Genomic DNA, 12,544 nt, shown 5'->3' with positions numbered 1-12,544 from the left:
TATAATGAATCTCGAAATAGGTGTACTGCAATAAATGATAACCTCAATTATTATTTGCATTGATTATATCAATTCTTTTACTAATTCAAATTTAAATTTTATTATTTTATATCAATTTAAATGTAACTTATTATTTTCATTACCAAGAGGCTACAATTTTTTTCCATATATTTTATTTTTTTGATATAGATGTATTATTTATATTTTTTTATTTTAAGGAGTTCACACATATATGAAATAATCAAGCGTCCGATCATGAAAAGAGTGAAAAATATTCTCAAATAATGTCATATATATATATAAACATAGTTTTTGTTCTATTTAAAAAGTTTCCGCCAACACTAATATGTTATAAAAGAAAAATAGTTGATAATTATTAATATATTGACTTATCATATTAAATATTTGAAACAAATAAGAAATAAATATGTAAAGAAATGTGATTTTTTTTCAATTTATTTTTTAAAATTTAAATTTAAATTTGATGTTCTTTGAAAAGATAAACTATATTTAAGTATTTACATTGATTATATCATTCTATTTAATTCCAATTATGTTTTTAAGTTGTGTTATTTTTATAGAGTAAATTTTTACTACTCTATATCATATTAAATAAAATATCAAATTTTAATATAATATTAAAATTTTCAACTATTTTAAAAAATATCATTAATTTTTGGTATATTAACTCCATGTGAAATGTTATTATTATTATATATTTTAATAGAACTTTAATATATGTATCTTAATAAAAATTTAATTTAAATATTTTTAACATTTTCAAAAATTAAATAAATTTATTCATCTAAATAAGTGACATAAAAATTTAATTTTCAAAAAAATATTTATTTATTATTAAAAATTTTGATAAACAAATAATATATGATTTTTTAAATATTTTTTTATTTTTTATTTATTAATAAAAGTTTCACTTAAACAAAATAAATAAGTCAATTTAATGACAGAATATTATTATCATCATTTGAGTGTTATCTCAAATGGCATAAATATTTTGATATGATAACTTTTTATAATAATATTTAAAATTTAAATATATTCATTGTATTATATTAATTATTATAAATAATTATTCAAACATTAATACTTACTAATTTTAATAATTAATTATATAAATCAACACTCCGTGCATCGCACGAGTGAAATGCTAGTAGATTAAAAAGTTGTGTACGACTTCAATTATTTATAGAATTTGAATCAAATATAATATAAAACAATGACATGTAATCGTTTATCGTCTCATCGAACGATATCAGTTCATTTATTCGAGCTTAGAAATTAAAGAAACTATAACATGGAGCTATAGGCGTCCATTATCGAGACTAAGAAACAATTGAGGCTCGATCATTTCAACTTTCTTGCGCCTCCCCTACAAGTCCTTTTGCATGCCAGTTTAAGATGCGACATTTGTCTAAAAAGCTATGTAATAATAAAGTTTGGTTCGTCTGAAATTCCTAGGATGCCTGAAGGCTACAGTTTTGTCCCATTTACACTGTGATTTATGAACTAAATCTTCTAGAAATCCTCTCTCTCTCTCTCTCTCTCTCTATACAGTCCTCTTGGGTATTTTTGGGATCAAACTATTTTTTTCTTTTTTTGTTGTTGGATGATTTGAGAAATGGATGGTGCAGTGGTGAGTCCTGTGCACGTTTCTCATGGATTTAAGGTAAGTTGAACGAACTTCTTTTCTGGGTTTGACGATTCCTATGCTTTTTATGGTATTTACTTGTCTTGTTCAAATTTCTCTTCTTTTTAGCTTTTAAATAAAAATCCAATCTTGGGTTCAAATAAATCTAGAATGGTGTGTAAAATCTTGGCCAACTGTGTGATTGATACATGAAGAAAACTCAGGCAGTAAGTTGAAATCGCTTTTATGTTTAAATTTTGGTTCGGTTCTTGAGTGAATGGGATTTTTGTTGAATCTATTTCTTATGATGGAATCATTGGCCTTTTGTGAGAGTGCATTTATTTATCTGATCTATGGTCGCGGTGTTAGTTTGTATGGAAGGTAGTAATCGGTTTTCATGATGCCCAGTTCCTTCTATTTCATCGATTTTTGGTTCGATTGAGGTAAATACGGCCTTTTCTTTGATTAAATGCGTGTTCTACTGGGTAAAATACTCGGTTTTATGTGAAATGTGAATGATTTGGATTCTTGAAGAAAAAAATTATTTTTTTTTGAAAATTGAGTAGGTTGAAGCTTCCCCTAGTCTGTGGCCTAAATCATGGCTATTCGATACTTTCCACTGGATTTTTTATTGTTAAATTGTAGTATGTTTGAGTGAAACAGATTGTTTTTCCACGAAAAAGTAATTATTATTAGGGTTCGAATTATTAATGTGAATTTATTGTGAAATGTCAACACTTAGTATTTCATGTAGGTGATGCTTAGAAATTTAGACTTTGCTCATGTTGTAAAGGCTACAGGCTCCAAATTTCAAGATCTAGTCTAACATGACTATATGGTTTATTATCTAATACGTTTTTATCTATGATCATCCACGAACTCATCATCATCATCGTAGTACATTACCGCTTGTTGCAGGTTCTCCAAACTAAACGATTTTTACATATATCATCTGTGAAACTATGATCTAATTCTAAGATATCCTCATCAACCACCTTTATCCAAGTTTTCAATGGCCTATCATTTATTCTACTCTTTTCATTAACCTGTCAATTTAAGATATATCGGATTGAAGCTGTGTTTGGTCTGTCTCTTATTCACAAAACCAAACCGTGTTAGACGAGTCTACCTAATCTTATTCTCTATGAGAGCTACACTTGAATAGTTCATAATCATTTCATTCTTAATTTTATCTTTGCGCGTTTTGCCACACATCCATCTTAACATAAGCATATCTGTTACCGCCATCTTATGCATATATAGTCCTGTAATAGCTCAATACTTCGAGCCATAAAGCATGGTTGGTCGAATAATAGTCTTATAACATTTTCTTTTCAATCTCGCAAGCATCCTTCTGTCGCATAGGACCCTGATGTCATCCTCCATTTCATTCACCCTGCTTTAATCATATGGTCTATATCCTCTCTAATTTTTCAGTTTTTTGAATAATAGATCTTAAATAGCGAAAATCTTCACACTTTAGGACTTATTGATCTTCAATCTCGATTGGGCTATCTATTCGTCTAGATTCAGGATCAAATTTACAAGCTAAATATTCCGTTTTTTAGCGACTAATTCTAAAATCTTTGCTCTCAAGAGCTTCACGCCATCTATCTAATTATTTTTTACAACTTTAGTTTTATCTATCAAGAATACAACAATGTACCTCATCATGAATATGCCCCGTCAGCTCATCCATAACCAAAGCAAAGAAGTAAGGGCTTAAAGCCGATCAGTGATGAAGTCCTACTGCCACAGGAAATTCACATGACATCCCTTCAACAGACCTAACACTAGTGCCACCTTCGTACATATTTTTAATGATTTCATTGTAGCATTGAGCACATGCTTCCTTTTAAGTACCCACCAGATTAATTTTCTAGGCACTCTATGATTGGCTTTCTTTAAATCGATGAATACCATATGCAAACTCTTATGTTGTTCTCTATATTTCTCTATCATTTGTCTGATCAAGAAAATAACTTCCATTGTAGATCTACCTGGCATTAAATCAAATTGTTTCTATGATACAGTAGTGATGCTCATAATTCTTCGTTCGATCACTTGTTCTCATAGCTTCATTGTATGACTCATAAGCTTAATCCCTCTTTAGTTTGAGCAGTCCTGTATATATCCTTTATTCTTATAAATTGGGACTACAATATTATGTTTCCAAGATTCTGGCATTTTCCTAGTATCTAAAGAGTCTAGTCAGTGATTGGATCCCAACTTCCCCTGGACACTTCCATACCTTAATTGGTATCTCATCCGGTCCAACTGTCTTCCCCGGTTTCATCCTCTTCAGTGTCTCTGTTACTTCCTTAACACTAGCTCTACGATGGAACACTAGATGTCTTACTTCTTGCATCCCACGTCTGCCACGCTTAACTCATCCGTACTTGTCCCATTGAGTAAGTGCTTAATGTAATTCCTCCACCTATCTAGCATAACTTTATCTTGCATTAAAACTCGACCATCTTCATGCTTGATACACCTGAAATGGCTCAAGTCTTTAGTGTTTCGATCTCTGGTTTTTGCTATCTTAAAAATGTCTTTTTCTCCTTCTTTTGTACCTAGCTTATAATACAAATCATTGTAAGCTCTTTTCTTAGCATCTCGTACTGCTCTAGTAGTGAGTCTCTTGGCTTGTTTATAAAGCTCATACGATTCTCGGTCTCTAGCTTATTGCCGGTTCTTGAACCTTATTTTATTTTCCCTAATGGATTGTTGCAACTCATTGTTCCACCATGTCTCCTTGTCGTGTTGTCCCTTCTCTTTAGCCTCCAAGTACTTCGCTCGCCTTAGTCCTTATATGGTTAGCCACAAGTTCAAATAACTTAGAGGTATCGGTCTTATCCTTACGGCTTACATCCCCACATCCTTCGAGGACTAATTGACTATCTAAAATCTTATTCTTAAGAGTTTGGCATACATCTCCCTTCGTAGTCCACCATTTGATTCTTGGCCTAATCTGACTTTTGTTGACTCTGCTTTTACCCTTAAGGCAAAGATTTAAGATTAATAGCCTATGTTGGGTCGTCAATCATTCTCCTACTATGATCTTACTATTTTTACAACTACCTAGGTCTTGTCTCCTCAGGGCACCCGCATTGGTGGGTGTTATAACACCCACCACCTCATCAAAAATCGTGGGGTCCACATGCCACATACACATTACATTAACACATCTATTCTCTCACATTCATTTTAACATTCACACTCATTATTTGTAGGTCCCGCTGTCCACTCATTCATCTTATTCTTATTTTACATTAAATAAATTCAATTTCAAATTTTTTAAGAAATTTAAATTATTATTTTATATTAATAATAATTTTTTTATATATATATATAACAACGTTTAGCGACGGTTTGCGACGGTTTTGAAGCAAATAGCGACGGTTTTTTTTCAAAGCCGTCGCTAAATGTCCAATTTTCATAAATAATTCAAAACACGTGGGGCCCGCATGTCAGCAAATCGGCGACGGTTTCTATAAAGCCGTCGCTAATAACGACGGTTTTTTAAAAACCGTCGCTAAGTGTGCAATTTTTTAAGAAAAATAAACTGACACAGGGACGTTCATCTGTATGAACGCCCCACACCCTCTCTCGTGTGAGTGGGCGTTATAACGCCCACTCACATTGGAGAGTGGGTGTTAACACCCCTTTAACACCCAATGTGGGTGCCCTTACAATAAAGTAATCATTTTGACTTATATTATATCCACTCCTAAATATTACTAAATAACTCTCCTTCTTCTTATAGAAAGTGTTTTACTATCCCAAGATCACTAGCTAAAGCAAGTCTAGAGTAGAAATCCCAGTGTTATTTTGAATCCCAAAGCCTTGACCTTCATGGACCCTCTCATACCCAACTATATCCTTAAATACATGGCCGTTTAAATCTCCACCTAAGAAAATATTTTTCTCACAGGGATTCTACTAAGTACATCTTCTTGAGAGTCCAAAGTTCCTTCTTAGTCTCATTGTCTAATCCCATTTGTGGTGCGTACGCACTAATATATGAACAATATCTGGTTCTAAGGCTAAAGTGATACTCATAATCCCATCTTCAAACCTCCAAACCGCAACAACTGCATCCATACAGGCTTTATCCACAACTATTCCCCTTCCATTTTTAGTTTTATTTGTTCTTGTATAGAAAACTTTGAAGCCATCTCCTAATTCCTTGGTTTTGCTTCCCTTCCAACACATTTCTTGAAGACTAGCTATGTTTACCTGCGAGAACCTTTGCCTATTATCACTGCAACCGGGCGCCGTTGGAGCGCACCTAGCTCATTTGACACTACACCCGAGTGTAGGTGAAGTGCGTCGCTTAAAGCATGCGACGACCTAGCATTTCGTGTTAATCTGTTTGAACTAATATCTATGTGAAGAGATGTGACGCTGTAGTTGGTTTGCTGTCACATGCCTAACACCAACGATGATAAATTTTTTACAATGAGAGGCTATCACCAACATAGCATCAACACTCTTCCTTTATATGGGCTTGTGACGGGCATCTCATACTTGAGCAATCGAGAAAAATGGTAAATCTTGACCATTGACTTGGTTTTGTTGAGTTTTTGACAATGTGCACACTTATACTTTGTTGATCGAGAGAGAAAAAAATATATATCTTCAAGACTTCTGGTGTTATGATCAGCTACAAAATGGAGACAATTATGATTGATGGATGCACATAGTTCTTGTGGATTGGATAAAAGCTTGAATCATTGGCTATGGTTAAAAAAAAATTAATGTACATGTCTTCGTTGAAAACAACACACATTAAACTGTTAAACATGCTTTATTGACTTTGATATACATTAAATTTGGTGGAGTAGCTAATGACAGACTAGATGTGTACAATAATTGTAAAATAACATTATCAAGAGATGAAATCACCTTACCATTATTGTCACAACCCAAGCCCATGCAACAGGACTAGGAAAACGAGCTCCACTGGTGATTACTTTGCATCCATCTTCATTTCATGAATATTATCAACACAAGTTGCTATTGGGTCAACCTCATAAAAGGTTTCAAACTTTTCCCCTAATTGATATGGGATAGGAATATTTCAAATCCTCGCCTCACCACAACCCTTGAGAAGGATGAGGATAATTTATCCATCTTTTGGTGAAAGCATGAATTCTTGGAAAGTTCCCATGGTAACATCTCTGTGCATGTAAGTGCAAGCATAGGGAAACCAGGAATTCTAATACCGATAATGTCTCAACTGTCACTAGGCCCTTGATGTTTGAGTTTTGATATGAAGGATGAGGATAATTTATCCATCTTTTGGTGAAAGCATGAATTCTTGGAAAGTTCCCATGGTAATGTCTCTGTGCATGTAAGTGCAAGCATAGGGAAACCAGGAAGTCTAATACCGATAATGTCTCACCTGCCACTAGGCCCTTAATGTTTGAGTTTTAATATGACCACTATCCCTTGTGAAATTGTTTGAACACACTTTCATATGGTTATGAGAATTCCGGCTTAAGTTTATAGTTTCTTTTATTAAACAATGTACCTGATGAAATTGCTACTATGTTTTAAAACGTTAACTAATATCAAACTTCGGTCTACTATTGACATGTGCAGAAAGAAACCTGGAAGCATACAATACTTTTGGCATTTCAAAGCCTTGGAGTGGTATATGGTCGCTTGAGCACTGCTCCCTTATATGTATTTGGATCGATAGAGTCAAAGGACATTCAATCCCAAAATGAGATACATGAACTATTCTCATTTATTTTCTGGACTTTAACCATCATTCCCTTGATGAAATATGCTTTTATCGTACTGAGAGCTGATGATGATGGAGAAGGTAGCAAATTGGATAGCCTGAGTTTGGTTATATTTATGGTGAATTGCATCAACTCCTTAGGGGTATATAAGAGGCAAATACACTAATATAACATAAATAGCCCATGATCCCCTTGTCTTCGTCTAGAAAAGGATGCTTTTATGTTCCTTACAATGGATTTGTACAATAAATAAGTCATATGCGCACTTTTCTTGACAAACATAAGAAGCTCTGCCTTTTGCCCGTTACACCAACGGGCTCACATAATTCAGCTAATTTATTTTGCATCTTGAACTCAAATTTCATGGGTAATTGCAGGTGGTCCATTTTCTTTATATTCCCTACTCTGTAGACATGCCAAGGTGGGACTAATACCATGTAATAAAACATCAAGCAAGATTGATGATAATGAAGCTGAAAATCCATCTCTGATCAAACTGGAATCCAAAGCTAGAAGAGCTATAGAAAAACATAAAAGCACACATTATTTACTGTTATTTGTGGCTTTGCTTGGGGCATGCATGATTATTAGTGATGCAGTTCTTACCCCAGCAATTTCTGGTTTGTCATTGCAATAATTTCTTTTGTTTGTCGTTGGAATAATTTATTTTCCTTGTTCCGGAATTTTTTTTATCAATATTATGGATTGCCTGAAAATACTGGGACGACTTATTTCAATTGTTTCGAAATCCAGTACTGTCAGCCACATCAGGTCTTGGACGATCACTCGCAAAAATTTTAGTTAAATGTAAGAGTTTTCATCATGTTTGACTTTGATGTATTGTTTATTTAAAAAACTTTGCTGTATATATCTGACAGGTTTATTGTCTTTTTTCTTTCAGTTGCATCTTCAGATGAAACAAAAGATCACCTGACAAAGGCCTTGAAGAAATGTGAGTTCCAATCTGAATAATGTAGTTACATCTCGATTTTGCTCTCCCTTTATTTATTTGATGTGGCTTTGCTAGTTTTCTCATGATACTAGCTGTCTTTCTGAACAACATCAAATTTCAATAGGTTTCGATTTCATAGTCGACGAAGTCTAGTTTACAAAGTGGAGAAACCATATACTTGTAGAACTGGTGGCATTAAAGTTAGCACAAGATCATTGTTTCCTTAATTTTCCAACTGACTAGTCGAATTAGTTTGGCTATGGAGTAAAGTTGGATGTTGAGTCCCTGGAAAAGTAGAATAAAGTTTCATCTGCTCTATATTGTGTACTATGAATTATACATACTGATTCGAAGCAAAATTTGCCTTGAGAACCTATTTATATGCATGGTTTCAAAATACCTAAGGTGCATGGTTTAAATACTAGATCCTTCTTTATAACTCCGTACTCAACTTTCTGATTTTAATTTACATTTCCAGATGTCCCGATGCCTGTAGCATGTGCCATTTTGGTCTGCCTTTTTACTTTGCAGCACCATGGGACCGACAAAATTGGACGTATATTTGCCCCAGTTGTCATCACATGGATTTTGTTCATCAGTTGCTGTGGCATGTACAACATTATTCAGTGCGACAGTCAAATTCTTCATGCAATTTCGCCAATATACATGCTCAGGTTCATCAAGAAAATTAACATCAAACACTGGAAACTACTAAGCAGCATAGTCTTATGCATTGCAGGTTGTTCAGCTGCTTTGGTGTACTTAAAACTAGTCTTTAAGAATCAATCCTTTTTTCTGGGATCCTTTTTTTGTAATTTTTCATCTTCCAGTTTTCCATTTCTACTGACGTTGCACGAGTTAGTTTGCTAGATAGCACTTGTTATATTCTTAAAGTTTTGACTTGACCCTAATATGAATTTTCCAGGATCAGAAGCAATGTTTGCAGATTTAGGCCATTTTTCCAAGAGATCCATTAAGGTAAGGATGACAAGGTATATGTACTTAGTCTTCACAATGGTAGAATCATGATTATGTAGTCCGAGGAGAAGGTCACAGTATCAAATATTTTTAGAATAGTGATAGGAAGCAGTTTCCTCTGTAGTTCAAGCCAAACGCAGACTACTATCAACCAAATTCAATTTCTTTGGAAAACAAAAAATAAACAATCTTTCTTTATTCATTCTATTTAAACTTTAACCAATTGACTTAAAAACGAAACAAATTGTATTTTTGACAAATAGCAATCAGTAGTAAAATTAACATGTAAAGAAAAGTTCCAGTGCAAAATATGATTTTATATTGGCAGGGGATGTCAGATGTATAAGATTAGCAAAAATTCCGGGAAAATTTAAAATAATGATATGGAAATCCTTGATGAAAATAATTGAACAATTTAAAAAGCTTAAAGAAAATGAGAAGTATGCAACAGTTGAAATAAGAGCTTTTTCTTTGATGCAGGTTACATTTGTCTGCATTGTGTATCCAGCTCTTTTGCTAACTTATGCTGGACAGGCTGCATACATCTCCACACATTTTGGAGCCGATGACGTTTTTCATCTCAGTGAATCTATACCTAACAGTGAGCTTTGCCTTTCTTCATGTTTATTTTTATCATGGTTGCCTTGACTGTGAAAACACGTCTTACTTTTGAACACGTTCATCTTCAGGGATTCTCCAGCATGCATTTGCAGTATTATCGATATTTGCTTCGGCAATAGGAAGCCAAGCAACCATTACAGCAGGGTTCTCCATCATAAACCAGTGCCAGGCACTTGACTGTTTTCCTAGAGTTAAAGTCGCCCATACATCAGAAAAAATACATGGACAGGTTTATGTTCCAGATATGAACTGGATTTTTATGGTTTTGAGCATAGCAATCACCATTGGATTGCACGATATCTCACAGCTTGGAAAAGCAACGGGTATGCTTTTATAAAGATCCCATTTTACCAGTAATGTTTAAGAGATTTGACAGTTTCAAATTTTTTTCCCTTGCACAAGATAAATTCTTGGTCCATGCGTAACACTTAGTTTTACTCCACAGTGAAATGAATCTGCAAGCCAGAAATTTTGATGTGTTGTTCCGTACTGCCTTAATTAAAAATAGAAAATCTCAACTATATTGACGGCTATCATTAAGGTGTCATTGGTCGAGTTGATAGGAATGTCATTCTGTTTATGGCAGGTTTGGCTGTTACTGCCGGGATGCTAGTAACGACTTTTTTAATGTCTCTTGTAATCACATTGTACTGGGAGAAGAACCTGTCCTTATCAGCTTGTTTTTTGCTTTTCTTTGGTTCCATTGAGGCCATGTACATGGTGGCAAGTTTGATGGGTTTTTTCCGTGGCGCATGGTGTTTGATCATCTTATTTTTTCTTTTCATGACCGTCATGGTTTCTTGGCACTATGGCACTGTAAAGAAATATGAGTTTGACGTAGAGAACAAGGTGTCTATTGAGTGGCTAACAGATTATAGCCCTGGTCTTGGAGTTTCTCGGGTACCTGGCATTGGCTTCATATACTCCGACATTGAACTGGGAATCCCTGCTTTTTTTTCCCACTTCATCACAAACCTCCCTGCCTACCACCAGGTGCTGATTTTCGTCTCTCTCAGGAGTTCACCGGTACCCCACATATCTGAAAACAGGAGGTACCTTATAGGCAGGGTCGGTCCCAGAGAATACAAGATCTATCGTTGCATAGTTCAGTATGGATACTGTGATAACGTTCGAGATACAGATGATTTTGAGAACCAGATAATCCGCTCGATCGGTGAATTTATCACGAGGGAGAATTATGATTATGAAGCTTTGGCTTCATCTGAGGGAAAAATGATGGATATTGGAAGTCCAATGGAGGATGGGATTGCACTGATCCCGTTTAAAGACAATGTCTCAAATTTCAATTCACGAGAACTTGTTTCGAGTGAATCTCGGAGGAATCTGTTGGATATTCCATCAGGAAATGGTCATCCTCCATCCCAGAAAAAGAAAGTTCGATTCACGATGCCTCCAAAAAGCCCTGAAATGCAAGCATCAGTGAGACAGGAACTTGAAGACATCATAGATGCAAGGGAGGGTGGCACAGCTTATATCTTGGGACAATCACATCTGATAGCAAGCCAGGGCTCAAATTTTGTCAAGAAATTCTTGATCATGGTTTATGTGTTTCTCGACAAGAATAGTCGAGGACCTCCGGTCGAGTTGAATATACCAAATGCTGCTCTTTTAGAGGTTGGTACAGTTTATTCTATATGATTTCTTGTGGTTCTAAACTCTAACGGAGTATGTTTGCATGGTACTTTTCAGAAGCTTTGTAACAAGCTCAAAGAATATTGTACTGGAGAGATTGTGTATTCATAAGAAGTTGGCATTTAGCATATTATATTTAAGTTTGGATACATAAGTTGTAGCTTTAAAAAACATTTAAGTTTGCATACATAAGTTGTAGTTTTTAAAAACATTTGCATAAGTTCAGTTTTCTGAAGTGTTTTCATTTGAAAAAAAAAATAGAAGCGGATTTGATTTTCCATGAATAAACGTTGAAAAGTGTTTTTGTTTTTATTTTTAAATAAAAGTAGAAACATAAGCCCACAAGTCAAAAATTCAAGTTTCTTAAAAAATATTTTCTATGTACTTTTATGATACATTTTATGCGGCAAAACAATATAGGCAAAAACTTGTGTGAGACGGTCTCATGGGTCGTATTTTGTGAGACGGATATCTTATTTGGGTCATTCATGAAAAAGTATTACTTTTTATGTTAAGAGTATTACTTTTTATTATGAATTTCGGTATGACTGATCTGTCTCACAGATAAAGATTTGTGAGACCGTCTCACAAAAGATCTACTCAACAATATACTTTTTAAGAAGTATTTCTTTAAAAAATAAATGGTTTTAATCTCTTAGTTTCTTCAAGTGAAAAACTCTCGTGTATTTCCATTTGGTGAAGCTCTAAAGAAAGTTCGGTGATATAACATGGGTTATATGATACACACATGCTCCTAAATTTGGACAAATAACATTTCTTATCCGTGTTTTTTAAAACCAAGCATGTTTACCTCAGTTTTAAGAGGATTTATGTCTGATTTTTAAAAAACACGAGGTTTTATTTATCCAGTAATTTCAAGTTTTTTCGAGTTTACTTTTAGGGTGCTAATATAATTTGGCTCGCTTGCGTCTGCCAAGTTTG

The 12,544-nt window shown here is 34.2% G+C and overlaps 1 protein-coding gene across 4 annotated transcripts; it reads left to right on the top strand.

Moving 5' to 3' along the window:
- Positions 1 to 1,358: 1,358 nt before the first annotated feature.
- On the top strand, positions 1,359 to 11,756 carry LOC142528962 (potassium transporter 25-like). Of its 4 annotated transcripts, none has more exons than XM_075634266.1 (10): positions 1,361 to 1,684; positions 7,253 to 7,478; positions 7,776 to 8,018; positions 8,152 to 8,205; positions 8,300 to 8,350; positions 8,829 to 9,089; positions 9,276 to 9,328; positions 9,809 to 9,929; positions 10,018 to 10,272; positions 10,536 to 11,756. In XM_075634266.1, the coding sequence occupies exons 1-10, from the start codon at positions 1,637 to 1,639 to the stop codon at positions 11,606 to 11,608; spliced, it is 2,385 nt and encodes a 794-aa protein (XP_075490381.1). In that variant the 5' UTR covers positions 1,361 to 1,636; the 3' UTR covers positions 11,609 to 11,756. The 4 variants fall into 4 exon arrangements, with proteins under 4 accessions (XP_075490386.1, XP_075490381.1, XP_075490382.1 ...); XM_075634267.1 differs by lacking the exon at positions 1,361 to 1,684 and adding an exon at positions 1,740 to 1,872; XM_075634268.1 differs by lacking the exon at positions 1,361 to 1,684 and adding an exon at positions 6,177 to 6,195.
- Positions 11,757 to 12,544: the final 788 nt, after the last annotated feature.

Source organism: Primulina tabacum, chromosome 16 (assembly GCF_025594145.1).
Source record: "Primulina tabacum isolate GXHZ01 chromosome 16, ASM2559414v2, whole genome shotgun sequence".
Lineage (NCBI taxonomy): Eukaryota > Viridiplantae > Streptophyta > Magnoliopsida > Lamiales > Gesneriaceae > Primulina > Primulina tabacum.
Note: the sequence above shows the minus strand (reverse complement) of the source record. Positions and strands in the feature narration are given on the sequence as shown.